The sequence below is a fragment of the Atractosteus spatula genome, chromosome 20, assembly GCF_055471065.1.
Source record: "Atractosteus spatula isolate fAtrSpa1 chromosome 20, fAtrSpa1.hap1, whole genome shotgun sequence".
Classification (NCBI taxonomy): Eukaryota; Metazoa; Chordata; class Actinopteri; order Semionotiformes; family Lepisosteidae; genus Atractosteus; species Atractosteus spatula.
Window position 1 is genome coordinate 17862358 of NC_142725.1, and position 21017 is coordinate 17883374.

Consider the following 21017-nt stretch of genomic DNA (forward strand, 5'->3'; position numbering starts at 1 on the left):
CACGCTGCTGCTTCCAGAGGTTTTATCGGAAGTTTAATGGTTTAAACGGCAGCTGCCACCGGGAATTGAGAGAATTGATGTATTGAATTTGTTTGAGACCTTTGGTTTTAGTCTTTGAGAAAATGGCAGATGTGGAAGTAGGAACAGTATAGTCTGCTGTGACTGTGACCTTGTAACCTTTGACCTTTCTGACTTGTAGTGTCCTCAGGGATTGGTCAGTAGAGTGACCTCTAGAGAGGTCAGTGCCGACCAAACACCTGAATAGGATCCATCAGTGTTGCTTGTGCTTTGGGGGAAGGAGGGGTTTGAGTTTGAGGACTCTGTCCTCATGGACTGGTCACTCTCTTTTTCGCAGAGGAATAAGACGAAGGAGAGGGAGTATTCCAACATCCGCTACCCGCCCACGGAGAACGCCAAGCAGAAGCCCGGCGTGCCCGCCTCCCAGGCGCCCTCAATGTGAGTGGGGCCGCTGCCCGCCCACCCTGCTCTTGAACCTGCAGCCTCACACCTGAAGTGTGGAAGAGACGTGGCCGATAAACTGCTGCGCTAGCTCTGTTTAAAGCCGACGACACCGTGTCTTCTGAATTAGGGGTTCGTGAAGTAGCGTACAGGTGGAAAGACTGGAGAAGTGTCTGACTGCCGATTATCTGCCAGGTGGGCGCGAGCTACTGTTGGTGTTCGTCACGCTGACACTGGGCTGCGTCTCCCTGCTTGGTGGATCGTGTGCTGTGCTTTTTAGACTCTACACAGAGATGGATGAGCTCTGCCAGCAGTGTGAATGCTAGACCAGCACTGGCAGGGACCTGTTTTTACAATAAGGCTTCCCACTGGTTTATTCTTTACTGCTGCTGGGCAGTTTACTTGTGATTGATAATATAGGAGGGCAGAGAATGCCACAAGATTTCACACACGTGACTCTCATGTGTATAAAAGTTAAGGTTATACATTGTGCTGAAAATAAGATGTGCTCTGACCCATCTCATCCGTAGCTCAGGACAGTGGCTCCCCCTGGTGGAAGTCAATGGGAAAGCCAGTTCTGAGGCTCTGCTACTTCCCCTGCTCTGAAAGGAGAAGAGTTTGGTCTGTGTTCAGCCTGTCTGTTCAGAGCCTGTGGTTATATGCAGAGATTTGATCAGATGCGTTTCCAAGCTTGTCTTTCTGCTAAATGTTTCTCCTGATGAGAATCTCACTGGGGTCCTTTGTCTTGTTTCCAGGGTTTACGATGATTCAGCAAGCGTGTATGAGAATTTAAACATTAAAAAACCCAAGGCTTCAGGGATCAGCAACGCCAGGAGATAAAGCAGGGTGCTTGTGAGTATGCCACACCTGTGTCTGTGTAGCCACTGGCTCAGAAGGGCCTTCTGGAGGCTTGGATTAATGTGTGCGTGTCGTCTTTCACTTCTGAAGGCCATTATGACACATTTTCTGGATGCGTTAATGTCCTTCTTGATGCCTTGCCAGATTTTATGTTGTGCTTGAGCACCCTCTCCTATTCTAACACCCAGGCGTCAAGCGATTCGTCAACAGGACATCGCCCTTGTCTCTGCAGGAGATACCATAAAGAGCCACAAGGTTCTAGCTACAAGCCCGGGTTGCTCTTACCAGAGCCTGCGATTCTGTTTTTTTCTACAAAAGATGTACTTTATCCACTTGATCTGACACCCATTCGTACGGTGCTGAAGTCACATGGGTACAGCCCCTTTCTCACCTGGGGTTCGAACCCGCACACCAGGGGGTCCGCGCCTCTCCTCCACGCTGCCACCTCTCCAGCTCCTGTTCATCGCTAGCTGTTCTTGAAGCCGGCGTAGTTTGTGCTTCCTTTGTGCTTTGGCTTATCCTTGTGCAGAGTCATTTTCCTGCGCTCTGTGCAGCTGACCTCTCGCTTTTGCTGCAAGTGGCCAGTGTGCTTTTTTTTGCTCCATAAATTCCACACATCTTGTCCTTTTTTTCCCCTCAGGACATGTGGAGTTCCTAAACGCAACGATGGGTTTTAAGCCGAGCTGATCGGGTGGACCCCTCAGACGGGCAGCGAGGCGAAGTTGAAGCCCCTGAAGTGGAAGCCGCGAAGCCTGGCTTCAGTCACCTGCTATGAGGACGGAAAGACTTTGGCTAATCAGCGTGACTTTTGTCTCCCCCTCCCCTCCTCCTCGTCTCGTTCCTCTTCTGTTCCTGAAATAAGTGCCTCCTCTGCAGGATTGCTCTTGAATGCACCCCAACCCGTCCTCCTTCTCAGCCCCCAAACAGCGAACTATGGGAACAAAACTGTGTTTGGGATCTGCATTCATCGGAGAGATGGGTCGAGATGTTCAGGCACTGAGAGATGGGAAAAGAGCTCGGATAATCTTACTCCTACTGATTGTTCTGAAATTTTCATTGTTTTTAAATAATATATACACAGATCTATAAATATATTTTAAAGTATTTAAAGTGTACAATATATACGGGAAGTAAAAGGTAAAGCAGCTTTTCTTCTTCTGGATCTGTTGTGCAAACTGGATGCGTCCGAGGACACTGGGCGGCCCTGCGAGTTGGAAAGACGGGGGGATCTTGGCCTTGTCGCTGCGCCACTGCACGCTGCCCAGAGCGAGTTAGTGCACCCCCCCGTTCTCCGTCCTTCAGGGGCAGCAGCTGACTGCAGTCCTGTCGCCAGGTGCTAGTCTCCCCTCCCCCGTGTCTTGAAGTGTGCTTTGGCTTGTTGTTGTTCGCTACTTTATCTACTGTAACCAAAGACCACTGACGTGATCGGGCTCAAAGAACTTTCTCTTGAGTGTTTGGAGTCGAGCAGAAATTGCACTCTTTTAAAAGTGGAAAAAGAACGGTAAAAATAAAAGAAGCATTCTTCCATCTTTGAAACTCGCGACAGTTGTGTCAACGAGATGTGTCCCAGAACCTTACCTCTTCTGTACCCAGAGCAACACGAAGGGCTGTTCTGTGGGACTCTTCTTACAGTCTCCCAAAGCACGCCGTGTTTTCAAGATGCACATTTGCTGGCTTAGGGAGTTGGTAACTGGATGTGAAGCACTCTGTTCAGTGAGTGCTCCCTCATTCCCGCGAGCTGCAGTCCTGGGGTTGTGCAAACACAATGTCCGGTGGTGCTCTGTGGTCTCACTTACTAGTTACTCCTTGTGAAACCAGCAGCTCCGACATCTTCGCTTGCGTTTGACACAGTTCGGGAGTCTGCGCCCTTCCCTTACCGTATCAGTGGGACGTAGATCACTTTCAGCAAAGCGCTTTACTGTCTCAAGCTAGTTGCACAGGAGCCCAGAGTTCCCGTGAATCGAAGTACAATTGTTTTTTTAATATAAAAAATGGACCCGTGTCCAGCAGTCTTCAAAGTGCCCTTTGCAGTATTTTGTGAAGGGTTCTACTGGAAAGTGGGGGCTGATACTTAAGTAAATAAGACAAACATACTTGGGGTGGGGGGGGGGGTTGAGTTTTGAAGCATATTGAGTCTTAGCTGTGGTGTGGTGATGTTCACTTTAAATACCACTAGAATAAGAGCCGAACTTGGTGAGCGGCAGTAAGGAGTGAAGGTGATTGAAGGAGTGAGTATGTGTGCAGTTCTGTGCTGCTGTAAGGAGAGTTGGGACTTGCTGGCATGCCGCCTGCAAACACCCCTGTTGTCAAAATTCTGCGTTTGGCCTTGTGTGTGAACTGGTGCTCTCTGGGGCTCTGTCTCCACGGGTCTTTCTCGGTCTTTAAAAGAACAGCCCTGGAAGTCCGGAATCTGAAATTGGCCCAATTATGCGATGAGTCAGCTTGGCCAGGTCACTAACAGCAGCTGCAGAGCCCTGGGCCTTGTTCCTGGCCCAGAGGCACGGAGTGAGGTATAGGGGCGTCGGGGCCCACCTCAGGCAGCATCTGAGCTGAACAGACCCTGCGTTTGAACTCTCAGAAGTGCTGAGTTCCTGTTCCTTCTGAGAGCTTTGGGTTCAGTCAGCTGCATATGAACTGACCAGACAGTTCCCAGCTCAGTGGAATTGACAGGGTGTGTTGATTTTTGATTTACTGACTGCATCCAGTGCACTTTATTATTCCTCATGAACGTGTTTCAAATATGATGTAATGCATTGTGGCCACAGCAAACAACCGCAGTGCTCAGCCACATACGTGTAGGGGCAGCTGTGTTACAACCTCCTGCACCGTCTGTTGGGTGGCTGATAACCTGCTCTGTTGTCGGAAGAAGTGTGCAGACATTTACCGGCCGCAGACTTTGGACCTGTAGTGTTTAAGAGCACAACGCTGTCCGTCGCAGAGATTTCTGAGTTACCTGCAGAGCTGCCGGCGTGCGTGGAGGCGCTGTAGCCAGTCTGTCGGTTCCAGGTGAGCAGCGGAGCAACAGGGCTGTTGGGGTGTGGCTCTGAAACGGGAGCTGAACTGGTATAATCCCAGGACACAGCGAGGATGCGATGTGCCCTGGGGATCCCCCTTATATCAAGGCAGTTATGTGAAAAACTTGTAGTCCCACCTGGCTGGCCGCTGGCCCTGCTGTGGGTGTACAGATGCGCTAGAAACATCTCCCTCCCTCTCGCTGCTCTGGCAACGGGAGAAGCTATTTACTTGTCAGCTAAATCTGAGCTGCTTGGGGCAGGAAGGGCAGTGCCGGCTGGTACAGGAACAGTGCTGCTCTGGAGGAAGCCCAGTTGGTCGTCTCGCTCAGGGAATAGCTGGAACCTCTTCGAGGTTTCAAAACATCTTCACGTGTCAAAGCTCGGGCACCTCGTGCAACAAGCGACTTACCAACCTGGACTTGTGTCCCATTACTTCCAGGACAGTCCTGATGTATTTCTGGTGCTGCTGCCTTTGAAGGGTGAATTAGAAATAGAGATTCAGGTTCAAGGTTTGAACTGACCTTTGAGGCAAAATTCTAGCCAGCTGTGTACACTTGGTCACTCTGATTATCATGTCAGAGGCCACATCATTTCTTTTTTTTTATTGGGTGATTTGTCAAACAAACTGTTTCCACCTGTGTATGTATTTACATGTGCTGCGTGCACACAGGACTTGTTAGTGCGTTTATACTGTAGGCCCAGGATACTCAGCCTGCGGCCCTTCCAGTCTACTGCAGTGCTGGCTTTCTCTGCAGCCAGCTTCTCCTGATTGTCCCCTTGACAGCTGGCAATGAAGGGGCTGGCTGTATTGAAACATGGCGGTGGAGTGGAGGGTCTCCCCTGACCATGATGGTCGATGTGCCTGAGAGTCTCCCTGCCCAGGGTGCTCTGTCAGGGGCGGCGCCTCTGTGTGACTGACAGTGCACAGACAGTACTGAAACACAGAGCACTGTGAGCACTGCCGGGCTGTATCCCCGCCACTTCAGTTTCTTCAGCAGCTGAGGAGAGGCTCTAAGAAATGTTTTTCCTCGTCTCCGCACCCAAGCGGTTGGTGGGAAACTTCTGTCCCACTTCCGATACTCGAAAGGTGATTTTGGAGTGTGCAGCCATTGCTCTGAGCTTTGAATTCTGGGAGGGACCTCTGGGTCACAAGCAGTACTCTGGGTAGCAAGCTGTAGGCTGTTCATGTAAATGTAAGTGTATTTTTGTAGGATATGTTTTTTCTCAATATGTGCGTGTAAGCTGTTTATTGTATGTCGTCCAGTGTAATGACTTCTGTATTCTGAAGAATGGTTTTGACCACAATCTTATTATTATTATAATCCTGAAACCGTTATTATGAGGAGAATTTCAAAAGCAAGTGTTTCTTAATCTGATTTTTTTTTGTTACTTGAATTTTTCAACCTTTTTTCAAATGGGGCGCACTATGCCCCTCGTGTTGCGTTTCTGTGAAGTCGTGGTTCCAGGCGCGAGGGGCACTGTTGGCCCCACCCCCCCCCTCAATAAAAAGAATGGAAAGCAAAGCCCGTCGCTGTGTTTGTATCAGTCGGGGGAGCTCTCCGGCTCTTTCCCTGCTCTGCGGGCAGAGGTCACACTGGAACAGAAGGCATCCCGGCCGGCTGGACTGGCACAGTGGGGTGCCCGGCGCCGGTTACATCGTCATGGTGATTGATTGGGTTGAAATGGTAATCTGCTCATTTTGTATTGAATAATGCAGCAAACGAGAATAACACAGGTGAGCTTGTGCCACAAGGCCTGGGCACTGGTGTGCTTGTCTGGCTGGTGATGGTCACTCGGACATCAGTGTGCATTGCTTGCCTTCACCTCCAAGAGGTTATGTAATCTGCAGGTTTGTATAATATACAGGAGTGGGGAAGCAGGTCTGCACTGTAGGCCTTTTCGAACAGGTCAGAAACCCTCCTGGCCTGGCTGAATCAGGCTGCGAGAGGCTAACTTGGCACACTTCCGAAATGCTTAGATGTAACACGTCCCCTGTGTATTTCAGTTGTTTTATCTCAAGACCAGCTTTAAGCAGTTTAAACTTACCTTTTGGAAAGCAATTGTAAAATGTAAAAGTGTTGCAGACATCTCGTTTTAGACTTTTAAAAGTCTAGATTCCGTTTTAGAGGATTCCTTGTGCTGTCCCGATGATCCGAGCAGCGCTGCAGGGAGTGATGGTCTGGGTTTGTCTTTCAGTAGGGCTTTCTCATGTAAATACTCCTTATAAAGCTGTTTTCAATCAGTATGCGCTCATGAAGATGCCACGGGTCTACAAAGTTTGTAAATGCCATGTAACTGCTGAAATGCACATTAAAAGGAGGTCTGTCAGCAGGTGTTGATACATGTGTATGAATTTAATTTAATTTAATTTAATTTTCCATTTTAATTTCCATTTGCACCCAAAAATAATGGAGCGAAAATGTTCTCCTGTTTGTCTGACTCCAGTTTTCCTTTTTCTAAGAGAGTACCAGGTGCCTGAATGAAGGTCTTGTTGGGCTGTTCCCCAGGAATGGGGGTGACAGCTGGGTTTTTGCGCTGTAGTATGGTGTCCTGCTGATGGGCCTAACGCTTTCTCATGGGGAAACCAATAAACTCGGACCTCAGTCCTCTGACAGCAGGACAGCTGTCTCTTCCCTCTACGGTGGACAGCTCCTTGTCTCTGTCTCTCCACAGCCGCAGTCGCTGGGCTGGATGCCGGGAAAGTGTCTTCTTTCAGAAACGGCGACCGGGACGGCCCGTGACAATCTGGCTTGATCCAGTTGGCAGTGTTCCGAGAAGAACAGGTGTGGCTTATGGGATTCCAGGAGTTTGAAGGTCACAAGCTAGGCCTCCTGCACCCGGGTTCTTGAGTTCTCCAGTAACCTCACCTGCGCAGCTCGGGCGAAGAAGAGGTTTTGAAATGCAAACTTCATTTGGTATTTGTATTGTTATCTCCCTGAAAGGTCCTTTTTACCTCATTACCGTAATCTTTCTGCTCTGCGGGAACAGTGTGACCTGAGACCTGCACGGTTGGCTTGTGGATCGCTGCTGGAGAGCTTGTTGTGTTGGTGTTCATCACTGGAGTAGAAAGTCGGGCCGTGGTGACTGACTTGTAAAACACTAACCGAGAGCCGCCCTCTCTGTCGGCACTGTAGTGGGCACTAACGGCCCAGTCAGAACACCTCCTGGGAAGATAACGCTCAGAGTGTTAGTTACAAATTAACCCGACTTCCTCTCTGACTCCCAGAAGATCGCTGTGCTTTCGCACTTCTTGGAATCGCTCTGGAATTTCCCATCAGCCCTTCCTTCTCTTTCTTCTCCCTGTTGTTTCCTCACCTCTGCCGTTGTGTCCCCGTCTTTGTCTGCGGCTTCCTTCCTGCCCCGGCCCCGGCCCCTGGTATTTCTCGGCGGTGTGAAAAGCAGTCAGCTCATCTGCGCTTCGGCGCGGTACGGAGAGCAGGGCGAGTGCAGGACCCCACAGCTGAGGTTTAAAACAAGCCGTGTGGGGTCTCAAGTCCCAGAGCCGCATTCCACGTCTGTTCCGCAGGGAACCGTTTGCCAGTGGAACCACGTCTCCCCCAGGAAACTCCTGCACCCAGGTCACTGGAACACCGCAGGAATGCTGAACATCAGAAGCACTGGTCTCACACAGCTGCCACGCTGCTGCCCAGTCGGACCCAGGGCAGCCCCAGTCCCACTCTCGCCAGTGATCGCCTGCACTGATGATCTCCGTCCCCCATCTCCCCAGGAGCCCTTGGCGGAGCTGTTGCCAATGACCGCTCCAGGCAGACTGGCACAGAAATGAACTTGGTTTGTTTTATCAAACTGTCAGATTTAAATGAGTTTCCTGTTTATGTAAAATCGGACTATAAACCACAAAAAGGCGCATTGTCTCGGCTCTTGCTGACCTGTCCTAGCCTGCTGTGTGGAGGTGTGTGATGGCCGCTCGCGCACACAGCGGGAGCTGGCGCTCAAGGAACAAAGGCCGATTCTCTCGGTAACCTGGGGCTCTGCTCTTGTAGATCAGCTCGGTGAGTCGGAGCGAGTCAGGACTTGTCTGCGCCAGCTGCCTGTAACCAGAGCTCGTTTTTTTATCAGGGGCCGTTTCACGCCAGTTAGTTGTGCAACCGGGCCAACCAGCCCATCCAGTTCCTGAGCCACTATTCTCTGACCTGTCTCATGTACACAAGCAACAGCAGGAGTGAGAGGAGGGCTTCAGGCCACCATGTCCTCTTCCTCAACGCCCCTCTCGCCCTTCAGTGTCAGAAACACCCCTCCCCTCCTGCCCCCTGACCTCTGGGGTCAGACACAGGCCTCCCTGCGGCCATGTGGCCAGCTGACGGGTCAGCGAGGAAGGAAGGTGCCCTAACAGAGCCCCAGGGACCTCTGGCCTGACGCCTCCCCTGACCACCTTGTCAAATAACAGCACTTGGAACGCGTCACCAACTTCAAAGCTTCACCTTTTTTAAATTTTATTGCACTCGTGTGTACAAAAAAAAGAATGCATGATAAAAAAATCCAGTAACACAGAAATTGACAGTCTACAAAATATCCAGGTCATCCTTGAGCAGCTCCACTGTCCTGCTGCTCGCCGCGCACGGTCCTGGGGTGTCTGGGGGCCATCAGTGAGGAGAGCTCCAGACGCGAAGGTTTCCCCGCAGTAGCGCCCTGGCTCGCCCTCCTCCCGCCACACCAGCCCTCTGACGTGAGACAGAGCTTCCCAGGTTTGGACAGCGGCGCTTGGTTTCGGACTGCAGCTGGTACACGCTCACAAGGACATTCTGCTAACACTGAGGTCCTAAGAAGAAACGGCGAGTCCAAAAATGAGATTTACCTCCACCTTGAATTGGAAAGAATACATCGACAGCATCTGGTTAAGGATACTGTAACTCCATGCATCCGTCAGTCACGGTCTCCCGGGAAGCACAGGGCGTCAGGCCGGACCGGGACCAGGACGCCAGTCCATTGCAGGGTGTGCACGTTTTCCCCAGGACAGTTCAGACACACCAGTACCCGGGCCAGCTCGACTCCAGGAGGCAGGAGGAAACTGGAGCTCCTGGAGAAAGGAGAGCATGCAAACTCCACACGGAAGGTGGCTGTAGCCCCGGACCCTGGAGCAGCTGGAAATGCTCAGAAGGGGGCGGCGCTCAGGCTTTCTCCCCCTGTGCTGTGGTGTTCGTGACGTCCTGCCAGGGCGAAGCAGAGTGGCGTATTTCAGCTGATCGACATGTGGAAATCCTTCTGAGTGGCGAAGATTCCCGGAACGAAAAGCCTCGCGCTTTTCCTGTGCGAGGCGCGGGTGCAGCCCGTGGGGCTCCAGGCGGGCGCTCAGAGCGTGACGGTGGCGTTGGCCCAGGGCGAGGCCGTGGCGGAGGGGGCGGTGGAGTTGGCGGCCCCCGGGGGCGGTGGCGGCGGCGGTGCCTCCCTGTGGAAGCAGCGCAAGGTGCCCGTGGTGAAGACGCACTGCAGGGGCCACAGCACGATGCACGCCAGCATGACGACGAGGAGGAGGAAGAGCAGCAGCCGCTTCCAGTCCGCCAGCGGGCGCAGGCGGCCCCACCGGCCCCGGGGCCGGGCCAGGAGCACGGCCGGCGGCGCCTGCGGCTTGGCCACGCCGATGTCAATGCAGACGCAGAAGTCGGAGAGGCCGGAGTCCGGCAGGCGCTTGTAGCACAGCTTCTCCCCCTCCATCCACACGGGCTGCTCGTGCTGCTGGTGCGCCGGCAGCTGGCACAGCACCTCGCGGCTGGTGGCGAGGGCGGGGGGCCCCCTCTCCGGGAGCGCGGTGGTCTGGCGGCACAGCGGGCAGGGGATCTGCCCGGCCTCCTGCTCCGCGGACACGGCGGCCATCAGCCGGGACAGGCACTCCAGGCAGAAGGTGTGGGCGCACTCCAGCACCTTGGGCGTCTTGAAGACGTTGTCGTACGTGTTGAAGCAGATGGAGCACTCCGGCCGGCCCTCCCCGTTCTCGGGGTCCTCGTCGGGAGGGGGGTCCTCGATGCTCCACACGCGGGCTTCCTCCGCCATCGTGCTCCCGAGGCTGCGGCTCGTCCTGCCCCACCTGAGGGAAGAGGAGAGAGGCTGGAGTGGGTTCACGCAGTGAGAACAGGCCCTTCCCCTGCCTCCCAACCCTGCTCCTGCAGGCTCACCCCCAGATCAGGCGTGGTCAGCCCAGACAGCGCTCCAGCTCTCAGCACTGCTGACAAATACTCCACTCACTGTGGAATAAGGATCGGCTGTCCCCTGCAAGGCCACACTTCGTACTTCCAATTGCCGGAGAGGGACAGCCTGCTGTGGACTGTCTTGTCCTAAACCTTTACTGGAGAGACCTCGTGCCAACATGCTGGGCAGGTATTGTCCTTTCAACAGCTACCAGCTCTTAAAGTGTGAAACCGTGGCTAAAACACGGCAGGACTTGTGTTGTGTTTCGTGTGCCGTCCCTGCCTGTGTGAAAGAAGTGCTGCTGGGCCAGAGAGCCCTGTCCTAACGGTGTGTAGGGCGTGCGCACAGAGCCGCTCCAGAAGGGTACATTAACAGCTCACAGAGAATCTCGTATCGTTGCCTCAGCTGAAGTGCTCGTGCTGTCTGTGCTTATTTTGAGCGCTGAAATATTTGGGACAACCTGACACCCTGCCCTGGAGCCTCTCTCCTAGATGAGCACACCGACTGCAGGTGTGTACAAGCTTTTCTCCATTTACCCTCCTGGGCCAGGTGCAGCCTCAGTCCTCGGTGCCGGAGCCCTGGAGATTTTACAGGCAGTCTTGCACGAGCACAGCAGGAGACCTGCAGCAGACGATCTGACCAGAAGCACGGAGACTCGGATCAGAGGCGGCATGAAGCCTGGAGAGCACCCTGTTTCTGCTCCCGCTAGCCCTGGGTCCGACAGGGGCAAGACCTCCGGGACTTCTTCTCTCCCTGTTGTCTGGGCCCGTGCTCCAGTGAGCCGAGCTCAGCTGCTGGCCTGCCTTCACCGGGGCTCGAGCCTCAGGCGCAGCTGGAGGGCGGCTGGGCGTCGTGGGGGACGGGAACGGCCGCTCTCTCGGTTTGCCCACATCAAGCTGCTGCTTCTCACGGCCCCAGGCTGTTCCCCTCCGCCGGGGCCGCACCGCGTGTGCGAGAGGGGAGTGAAATGTGCTGGCCCGCGCCCCTGTGCTCCAGCAGGGAGATACTGTTACAGAACCGCAGCTCGAGACACTGGCGGCTCTGTTCGCCTCCGCGACCCTGACATTTACACCGGGGCTGTTGCACAAAGCTTTCAGCCTGGGGCACCGCAAGAGGCCGCAGTCACGCCACCAGGCTCGTGAGCTCCTGCTGGCCCCAGCTCGCCGGTCAGCAGCGAGGAGCACGCAGGGGCGGGACAGCGGAGGGCTCCCCCCGTGTGTGACCAGGTTGGACGCTCACAGCACACAGGGAGACGAAAGCTGCCCTCTGAAGGGGTGCACGTCTGTACAGGGGGCTTGTGTTGCTCCTCCTGCCCTGCGGACGCCAGCCAGGTTCCCAGCCAGAGGAGCGATGTTTTCAGAAGTTAGATAAACATTTACAGTGTATCGGTTTCATGGCGCTTAGCAACACTCAGCACGAAGGTCACTCTCTGTCCTCCTCACATGCTGCAGAGCCCCAACTCAGACCAGGGCCTGGGCTGACCGCACGCTGACAGAATCACTGTACAGGTCAGCGCCAAGCCATACATGTGCCCTCACTGTCCGATAGTTTCTCCCTCGTTTTTTGGAAAAAATCTCCATGAACTTCCATGAACTTCTTCCGGACCAGAAGTCGTGTTGTGGAGCGTCTCTGCGCACGGCTGCTGACCGCTCTCCTGTCCTTGGCGATCCTGGAGTGGCAGGCCTCCCCCATGGCGACAGCTGCCCCGCCCGCGGCCCTGCCCAGGAGTCGCAGTAGCCAGGACGAGCCCCGGATGGCAGAAGCCGTGCTCAGGGTGGGAGAGGAGTGTGCTGCAGGGAGCAGCACGCGTGACCTTCCAGAGGCGCCGGTTCCGCTCAGCTGCCCCAGCTTCCCGGACAAGGGGATCGGCTCTGGCTTCGTGGCCCAGAGGTAGCCGAGGTGCCCTCTTCCTCCTGCGCTGCGGCTGTGGAGACGGCACTGGGCTGGCTGTGACACCCCGGGAACTTCAGCATACCTGTACCAGGTGAGTTCACTGGCCGGGCTCAGATACTGAGCTATGTACAGCACACGGGTACATGATCCACGAGATATTCTTAGATATTTCTTTGTTGCCTTGAAAGAGGATTATGCAGTTTAAGCCTGTCAGATGCTGTGGGGTTAGCATTTTTAAAGGTGTGCTTGTTTGCCCTAACCAGAGCAAGAAAGCTTTAACAAAGAATATTTCATCAAATGCAGAACTATCAGATTTCTGTACAGTTCTCCCTAATACATGTACTGTATAGTCCAGTCACTGCTTTAATTTCCTTAATTAACTTTTCAGCTGGAATCTTGTTGAAAGCAATAGATTATTTAAAAAGTAAATCACTGTTTTTTTTTTGGCAGATGTACAGGATTTAAATGTGGGTCCTTTGTAACTGAAACTCAGTCCCATTCCACTCAACGCTTATAGAAATGAGGAATGATAGTTCAGCCCTGTATCCCAGCTTTCACCCACGACGGTTGTGTGTCCTGTGTCACTGTGTGTAGCGCACAGCGTACACAATGAGTGTGCAGAGAAATCCATACCTGTGGAAGAGGGTTACAGTTCAGCTCCTCAGTCCCCTTGTTTCCATGCTGCTTGCTGTCCTGCTGGGGCGTCGGGCTGGCCGGTCTGTGTGTGTGTGTGTGTGCCTGCTGGACGGCCGGGCTGTGGCAGGAGAGGACACACCTGCAGCTGCTCAGCTCCGCTGCTGCAGTCTGGACTCCCCTGGCAGGCTCTGCCCCTGCCTTTTCAAGCGGTATGTAAATGAGCTGGAGTGAACAATAACAGCAGAAAGGAAGAAGTAGGAAAAAACTGAGCATGAGGCAGGTCACTGCCTACACACCCCTCACACAGTCCGTGCGACTTTGCGCTTGATAAGACCAGCGTTACTCAGGAAGTGATGCTACCGAGCAGGCTATTCTTCTACCAGGGGGTTGTGTGTTACTCACCTACTTAGAGCTTAATTACATTCGAAACTGAGTTTCTCTCAATCTCAGGGATTGGGCACAAAGGAGAGAGTGAGTACAACACACCTTCAACAGCAGGACAGGTGTGAAACTCAGCCCAGTGTCTGATTAACACGGCTGAGGGACACTATTGAGTCGAGTTTGGCTGCAGGTTTTGGAGGTGAGGTAGGGGAGAGAGTTGGCTATCACAGTAAACAGTATGAAACCTTCCCCAGCAGTGTGGGAGCCTGATTTCAGGAAAATGTCAGATTTCCCCTCTCTGTTTTCTGCTACATCACGAGCCATTCAAACAAGAATGAGATGTGTGCATAACGCCTCCTGCCGTTCTCCTGCTGGCTGACCTAGAAAAGGAACTGGAAAGCTCATTCTGTGTGTCAGTTCAGGAGTGAAACGTGTCACAACGTCCAGCATTTTCAGGCCTGCTCTGTAAACAGGAGGACAGCACAGGGAACACGATTGGTTTGAAAGGTGTTATAGAGCATTCGGTTGGCTCGGTTGGGTATGATGGCCTCCAGCTGGTAGTGCTCGTCACAAGGGAAGAGCCCAGACCTGCCTCACCTCGTACTCGGCATGAATCAGCCCGGCTCATCTGTTGATGACCAGGCTGGACATTCCCTGGCACTGAGCTGGAGCCAAGCAGATAAAGCCGTGCAGAGTCATGCAAACAAGGAAGTGTGCTGGGAAGAACCTGCAGCACACCTGTGTGCCCCGCACACACGGCGTGAGTCAGCACGCCAGCAGAGCCACACGAATCGGGGCAAGACGCAGAGCTGAGCCTCGAGCGCAGGTCCGACCCTTGAGCCAGTAACTGGAGTCTGTAGATTTTATTGTTTTCCCGAATGAGCTTGTCATGAGCTTTTACAAGAAACTGCTCCTTCCCAGGAACTTGGCAGGGAGAGGAAGCAGCACTTTTCACTTTTCACTGTCTCAGGGCCGTCTGGTGCTGGAGGGGGCCGTCGGTCTCCCTCTTCCTCTCCTGGCTTCACTGTCTGGTTTTCTGCAGTTTTGGGAGCTGAATAATAGTTTTGTGGTGTTTTTCTGCGTAACCTGCCCTACTCATATTGTGTTTCAGCTGTGGCGTGGCTGATCTGATTTTGCTCAAAGTGACTAGAAGGACGTCACACTGAATCGGGTTTCAGCCAGACACAGTGAAGCCTTTCTTCTCCAAAGTGTTTAGCCACCCCCCCCCCCCCCCCCCCTTCTCCACATACGCAGTCTCACACTCTCCCCCTCGCACTCTCAAACACACACTCACTCACACACACACTCTCCCCCTCGCACTCTCAAACACACATTCACACAGATCCTTAAACGCACACTCACTCAAACAATCACACTCTCCCCCTCGCACGTTCAAACACACATTCACACCCTTAAACACACACTCACACAATCACTCTCCCCCCTCGCACTCTCAAACACTCACACTCTCCCCTTGCACTCTCAAACACACACTCACACTCTCAAACACACACATTCACACTCTCATCCTTAAACATACACTCACTCACAGTCTCTCACACACAATCACACTCCCTCTCACACTCTCAAATACACATTCACACATTCACTCTCACACACACACCCTGAAACACACATACACATTAACACTCTCGCACACTCTCACAATCACTCATACGCAAGCTAACACCCTCAAACACACGCTCTCACTCACACACACTCGGTCTCTCACAGACACTCCTGCTGTGTCCAGGTGGGGTGGCTGTGGGAAAGAAGAGGTGCAGACGCAGAAAGTGAGCCCAACAGAGCCCCCCCTCCAGACACCCAGCAGGCTCTCCTGCCCCCCCCGTCTGCGGCCACAGCTGCGAAGGCCCAACTCCCTCCTCCCCCTGCTGAGCAGCGGAGGCTGTCTGCCGAGGTATTTAAAGGAGCCAGGGATGGGAACGGGATCCATATTCCGACAGTGGCACACCTCTGGGGAAAAAACACAAGTTTACTGACCTCAGTGATGCACCTGAAAATCTAATCATATTTTTAACATCTGTCTGTGTGCCTGTGAACTCTAAGTAACCAGATTGAGGCAGTATCGGGTGCTATTCAGCTATTAGATAACTGTATAAAAACACCCAGTGCTTGCTCAGGGATTAGAGAGAAGAGTCATGCAGCTCCTCCGAGCCAGGATGACTCAGCAGTGCTGTGCAATAGGAGTCCTGTCTGGCCATCAGCTCCAGCGCTGGTCACTGCTCTTACAGGCCTGGGTCTGACCGGACTGTCCTTCTCTACAGGGGAAGGACTCTTGTTCGTACCTGGACACCTGCCCTGGAGGAGCCTGGGATACTGCTGGGAGAGCACCACCTGCTTTGTGAGCTTGTGTTCCCCCTGAAGACGCCAGAACACAGACCCTCGCTGGCTCTGCACTCCAGGCTTGGTTTCAGAACCTCACTGCACCTCTGCCTCCTGCAGCTTTGACAGAAAACAGGTGAGAAAGTGTTTGTGGGTGACACAGCTGCAGGTGTGCTTTCCAGTGCAGCTGGCACCTCCTCTCCGAGCGCAGTCTTTATCCCCGGTGGACACACTGCGTGCTGGCTGAGAGCTGGTGGAGAAGGTGATGGGCGCGAGGTGGCCCTCGGGCTGTAAGTGCTGTGTCAGGAGTACTGTGTGGGCAGCCTGTAATTGTCCTACATACATTTATTTTATCGGTCCATTAGCGAAGAGTGTACTGATTGCCACCGTCTGTGAGCCCGATAAAAACCAGTTGTTTCCTCGTCTCTGTAGAAAAAGGCATGAAGAAAATCAACAAGCGAACTGCAAAATCAAATTATTATTCGTACATTAACTCCTGATGGGGTGCTTTAAGCCCTCGTACTTGGTGCAATCAGTGCACCTGTGGAATAAGTAGGCCTGTCAGTCACCTGCCAGGTGAAACAGTGTCGCTTCTGGCCAGCAGAGTCAGCAGATACCACCTGCCGTGCTGCAGCGTGAATGAGCCAGATTTAGACTGCACTGAGCTCCGTCTGGGCTCCCAGATGGGGCACGTGCCGTCTGTATGTGAAACGCACATGGGTCCACCAAGCGGACACGCCTGCGCCGCCTCACTCATGCGGCCCATTCTTCTGTTGCTGGGCTCTGAGGTTCTGGCTCCAGGCCCGGTGGGCCTGAGTGTGGCTGAACGAATAGTGTGGTCACGGACTCCTGGTTCCTGGGAATGTGTGTCTTGGTGAGAGAGCCGGGCCTGCGGGCACAGTCGGCACCAAGGCCAGGTGCTACAGCAGACAGCGCGTGACAGCGTTTCAATCAGCAGCGATTTGTCTGACCTCATTCACTGAAGCCGAACGAGGCCGACCACCTCTTCACCTGTCCTGTGCGGTTGAAAGGCACGCCCAGGCTGCAGCCCTGCACACAGGCACCACGCAGGGCTCAAGGGGCTCCTCTCCTGCTGTGAGAGGGGTGTCTGTCCTGTAGATTGATACACCTGGCTGTAGCACCGGAGTCTGTAATGACTTCAGCAGCTCAGTTAATTGGATTTGTTAGTTTGAGCCCCCAGGATACTAGAGCCAGGACGTCCTGGTCTGCCTGACTGTGTGAGATCCAAAGATATCTTGCAGCCATACCTGGTGGGCCAGGACAGCTGCACCTGTCCCAAAACCGTCAGCGCAGCCGGCTGATATGGTGCTCTTTATCTGGGGTGAGGCAACAGGAAAACGCTGCACCTCCACTCGATAAGGGCAGTGCATGGGGAAAGGCTGGCTCTCCCTGATAAGGTTTACGAATGCGATAAAGTCATGGAAAAGGGAGCTGTTCTTCCGTGAGGCTGTGGGGTGGGTGTGTCGCACACATCAGCAGCCGTAGGGGGGGGCCAGCGGAGCGGGCTGGATCACAAGCCAGCCTCAGAACCAAATGGGTACGTGGGGTTGATGTTGTAGCGTGGCAAAACTGAAAAACTCTCCAGTACGACAGAATGTGAGATGCTAGAAAATCTAGAAACACTGCAGTACAGAGCAGCCTGAGGACAGGCTGCTGTAGCCCCCAGCCCTGCAGAATCAGTGCAGTTGTAGGTTGCCGAGTGGAACCTCAGCAGCCCCTGAAAATCGGGGACAGCGTCTCACAGCAGGGTGGAGTGGCAAACAGCACCCTTCCGTCTTGGGCGAGAAAGTTGTTGTGTTGCAGTGGACAGTGGACAGTGGAAATGTGTGCTCTGAGCCTGTCGGAGCAGGACATTGCTGAAAGGGCTGGGCTGGGGGGAGTCGCGAGAGAGGCCTGCCCTCTGGCCTCTATGACAGCCGGGCCCTGTGTCCTCTGGGCTCTGGCCTGGCGGATCGGGCTCCTGCAGGGTGAGGCAGGCTGGGGTGAAGGACCCCAGTGTGCATACAGGGCCCAGGCCGGGGCCTGACTGGCTCCCTGCACTCCCCAGGGGTCTGTCTCCTGACTGGGGGCTTGAGCCCGGGTACGAGCAGAAGGGGGACTTCAGCCTTAACCCCTTGTATGGGGGGAGGTGGGGATTGTGAGTGAGGGGCTGGATTCTTGACCACACAATAAAGACAGCTGCACCCCTTCTTTTGCACTTGTGGAAGGCTGGGCTGAGGGGGGGGAGGGGGTGAAGTAAAGGCACTTGTTTCCCCCCTTTCCCGGGCAGAATCCCCCCCCAGCTTTGTGCTTCAGGGTCAGACAGGACCAAGGAGTGTTAGTGTTTACACCAGGAGTAGCAGGAGCGTGCAACCAGCTGCCCTCCACACTTATCTGTGAGAAAGCCCCCACGGAGCTGCAGTGCTTTGTTTTAACACTTGCACCGCGGAGACGGTCCGTGTCCTTGGCCGACCCGGCCCGCGAGTGCTGTGAGCAGGAGGACCGGCTGTGGAGACCGATGCGAGCGGAAGCTCATTATCCTCCGCAGGCGAGTACAGCCCTGCCCACACGCCCGGCTCCCGCGGCTCAAGCGGCTTCCGGCCTCGGGACTCGTCTTCACTCCTCGCTGCGGGGGACGGAGGGCTTTGACTGCGCACACCTGGGGAAGGATGTGCCGGCGCCCCCAGCTCCCCGTCTCCTTCGACGGGCGCCGCCTCCGGCACTGCGCCGTGCGCCCCCCCGCCCCTCCTGGCGCTCGGACCGGCGGCAGGGAAGCAGGGGAGGCCGAGGCCCGAGCGGGCCGGAGGCGAGTCCCTCTCTTCCTCTTGTCGTGCCGAGCGCAGCCGCCGCGGCTGGGACAAGGTAACGTTTTAAACAGAAAGAGCCACAGCGGTTTGGGGGGTAACTTACTTTTTAATAGGAAGATACCTATGGGTTTTTCACCCGTTACCTGTTGTGTTGCACATTGGCTGTTGTCCGTCTTTTCTTGTACAATCGCTCCACTTACCGTCTGAGAGCTAGCTAAACGGCATTTCGCCGTGTCGGAGTGTAAGGGCGGACTTGAACACTGGTGCTGGATACCGGGCGGGTGGCGGTGCAGCAGGCCGGCAGGGGGCGGGTGGGCTCGGGTGTTTAAGCGGGACGAATCGAAGCCCAAACGCGAGTCTTCTTGAAAATGTGTTTGACTCTTGTACGTGTTGCGTGTCCAGCTGTAGCTTCTGGAGAGGCTGGGGGGGGGGGGGATAGCAGGTTTCCAGCGAGGGGAGTCCTGCAGACGAGGCGCTATAGCCTATAGCTCCAGGGTCCACCCGGAGAGCTCGGGGGTGGGAGGGTGAGTCTCCCCACTGTGAAATCTCCGGTTCACGTCAAAGTGCTTTATTGGCATGACCACCGAGTAGAATCTGTGTTGCCAAAGCCATACACATACGCTTGATCTGCAAATAAAGACAACCAGAAGCTATTTACATATAAACATAAGGAGTATTAGAGAGACTCACTGCTCCTCAGGCTGAGACAGATCACACACTGGGCTGCCAGGTCGACCGAGTTCCCTCCTCTCTTTCCCAATAGGATTGGGAATTGTGCGATTTCTAGAACTTTGGGAAATAGCCTAGTGCGATCCGCGACTCACCTGGTGAGCCTGGTGAGCCTGGTGAGCCAGCTGAGCTGAGCTGAGCTGAGTACAGCACATCTGGCGAGCCGGAAGAGGGGTGATGATGTAGCCTTCTTGTGTCAGAGGCAGGGGGGGAGCTGGAGGTGTCGTGTTTGTAGGGCTCCGGGCGCTGGAGTCAGGTGAGGCTAATTGGCAATTAGCGGGCGAGTGCGCGGGGACTCGTGAGCACGCGTGGCAGCAGGTGGGGGCAGTTGGCCCTGACGGGGGCGGGGGGTACTAGTATGTCCGGTGAGGGGCTGCAGCGCACGGCGGTAAGTGAGCAGGGCGGGAGGAGCGAGTTGTGGCGGCGCTGGTTCTCACTGTGCTCTTCTCAAGTTTCTCTCCCTCCAGGGCCGCGGCGAGGCGCGCCTCCGGTTCCCCCAGATTTCTGTCTCGGTGGCTCAGCAGGAGAGCTGGCCGGGGTCGGGTCGGGTCTGGGGAGCCCGTGTGGCTCTTCCCCGGTAGGTTTGGAGGGTTTGGGCTCGTAGCTCTTGGGCTGAGTCTCGTTCTTGTTTGTGTTCCAGGGCCGCGGGCTGGAGGCGCAGCGCGGAGGGACGGCGGCGGGGCGGACTCGCTGCTCAGGTGAGCGTGTGGGGGGGGGTTAATCCGGCTCTTTCCCGGCGGGAGTTCCTCGTTTCGCGCTGCGTGTGCGTGGGAGACTGGGACTTGATCGTGACCAAGCCTGGAGCGGCGGGTAGCCCGCATGTGTGTAACCCCTCCCCCAGGACGTGGGGTTGCGGTCGTGCGAAGATGGAGCGGCGCCGTGAGGCCGTGACTGAAGAGGCCGGAGGATCCCTCAAGCCGGAGATTGTTTTTGGCGGAAGTCGAAGGCTTGAAGAGCGTGGTCACGCGAGGGCGATGTCGTGGCAGGATTTTGCGTGGGGGGGCGTCCCTCTCCGGGCTCGCGTCGGCCGTGCGTTTCGCGGGCGGGTAGGCGGGCGTGGGCAGGGCGCCACTGAGGGGGTGTTACTGCAGTGTGGTGGTCGGTGTTGTCAGCGTTCTGGTCTGTATGCTTAACTCTTTCTCTCTTGTCTTGCAGGTGTCCTGGGTGTGTGTGGCCTGCCAGTGGTGGTCTCTCCCCTGTGGACAGACTGTCCATGTGCTTTTTTTTTTGCATGGGCATTTTGCCCACAGGGGGGAGGCCCTCCTGTGCATTGGCATGGGGGGGGTTTAATGGCTTTTTTGTGGCTGGTCTTTGAAGAACTGTTAAGTGTCCAAGTGCAATAAAAACTGAACTTTTGACTGACTTTCTTGTATTGAGTGAGTTGGTGTTTTCTTTTTGGGGGGGGGGGGGGGGAAGGGAAGAGGGAGGTTGAGCTCCAGCTCCTCTAATGCTGGGTCTTTTAAAAAGGTTGCTAAGTCCAACATTCACCATCACCACTAATATGGAAGTGCAGAGGAAATGAACAGCTACTCCTTACCCCATCCCCTAAGTTAACATTCCTCTACCTGATCAGGAAAGGACTTAAGGGTTTTGGTTTCTTGATTTTATCTATGCTGCCCAATAAAACCTAAATGGGAGGAGGAGAAGAAGAGAGAAGGCATTTGGTGTGGGCTCTCCTCCCTCCCAGTTTTACAATTGTTCAAAACCACTTTCTGGGGAGGCAGCTTTCAGAGATAAGTGAGCTTAATGCTAAACC

At 54.6% G+C, this 21017-nt stretch overlaps 4 protein-coding genes across 5 annotated transcripts in view; 3 read left to right on the top strand and 1 right to left on the bottom strand.

The window, feature by feature from the left end:
* The window catches only part of ptpn11b (protein tyrosine phosphatase non-receptor type 11b), a 45872-nt gene extending 40018 nt beyond the window's left edge, over window positions 1–5854 (top strand). For both annotated transcript variants that reach the window (XM_088937949.1, XM_088937950.1), the window contains 3 exons: window positions 356–456; window positions 1215–1311; window positions 1958–5854. In XM_088937949.1, the coding sequence (XP_088794075.1) occupies window positions 356–456; window positions 1215–1299 (186 nt within the window). In that variant the 3' untranslated portion in view covers window positions 1300–1311; window positions 1958–5854. The remainder of the gene's footprint in view (window positions 1–355; window positions 457–1214; window positions 1312–1957) is intronic.
* A 2898-nt stretch (window positions 5855–8752) lies between these two features.
* On the bottom strand, window positions 8753–13193 carry rnf223 (ring finger protein 223). Its single transcript, XM_088937951.1, has 2 exons — window positions 12999–13193; window positions 8753–10371 (listed from the first exon to the last, which is right to left on the bottom strand). Exon 2 carries the CDS (start codon window positions 10335–10337, stop codon window positions 9639–9641), a length of 699 nt encoding a protein of 232 aa, XP_088794077.1. The 5' UTR covers window positions 10338–10371; window positions 12999–13193; the 3' UTR covers window positions 8753–9638.
* Window positions 11986–15777, top strand: LOC148817693 (uncharacterized). The gene is made up of 2 exons (XM_088937953.1): window positions 11986–12456; window positions 15668–15777. The coding sequence occupies exon 1, from the start codon at window positions 12061–12063 to the stop codon at window positions 12364–12366; it is 306 nt and encodes a 101-aa protein (XP_088794079.1). The 5' UTR covers window positions 11986–12060; the 3' UTR covers window positions 12367–12456; window positions 15668–15777.
* Window positions 15778–18311: 2534 nt separating this feature from the next.
* LOC148817694 (uncharacterized) lies at window positions 18312–20620 on the top strand. Its single transcript, XM_088937952.1, has 3 exons — window positions 18312–18587; window positions 19902–19959; window positions 20417–20620. The coding sequence occupies exons 1-3, from the start codon at window positions 18395–18397 to the stop codon at window positions 20574–20576; spliced, it is 411 nt and encodes a 136-aa protein (XP_088794078.1). The 5' UTR covers window positions 18312–18394; the 3' UTR covers window positions 20577–20620.
* The last annotated feature ends 397 nt before the right edge of the window (window positions 20621–21017 follow it).

Bases quoted from the DNA above. Each gene is read 5' to 3' on its own strand.
- rnf223 (XM_088937951.1), bottom strand. From the start codon at position 10,337: ATGGCGGAGGAAGCCCGCGTGTGGAGCATCGAGGACCCCCCTCCCGAC.
- LOC148817693 (XM_088937953.1), top strand. From the start codon at position 12,061: ATGAACTTCTTCCGGACCAGAAGTCGTGTTGTGGAGCGTCTCTGCGCA.
- LOC148817694 (XM_088937952.1), top strand. From the start codon at position 18,395: ATGTGCCGGCGCCCCCAGCTCCCCGTCTCCTTCGACGGGCGCCGCCTC. The intron at 18,588-19,901 runs GTAACGTTTTAA...TTTGTGTTCCAG, and splicing joins GCCGCCGCGGCTGGGACAAG to GGCCGCGGGCTGGAGGCGCA. The intron at 19,960-20,416 runs GTGAGCGTGTGG...CTTGTCTTGCAG, and splicing joins GGGGCGGACTCGCTGCTCAG to GTGTCCTGGGTGTGTGTGGC.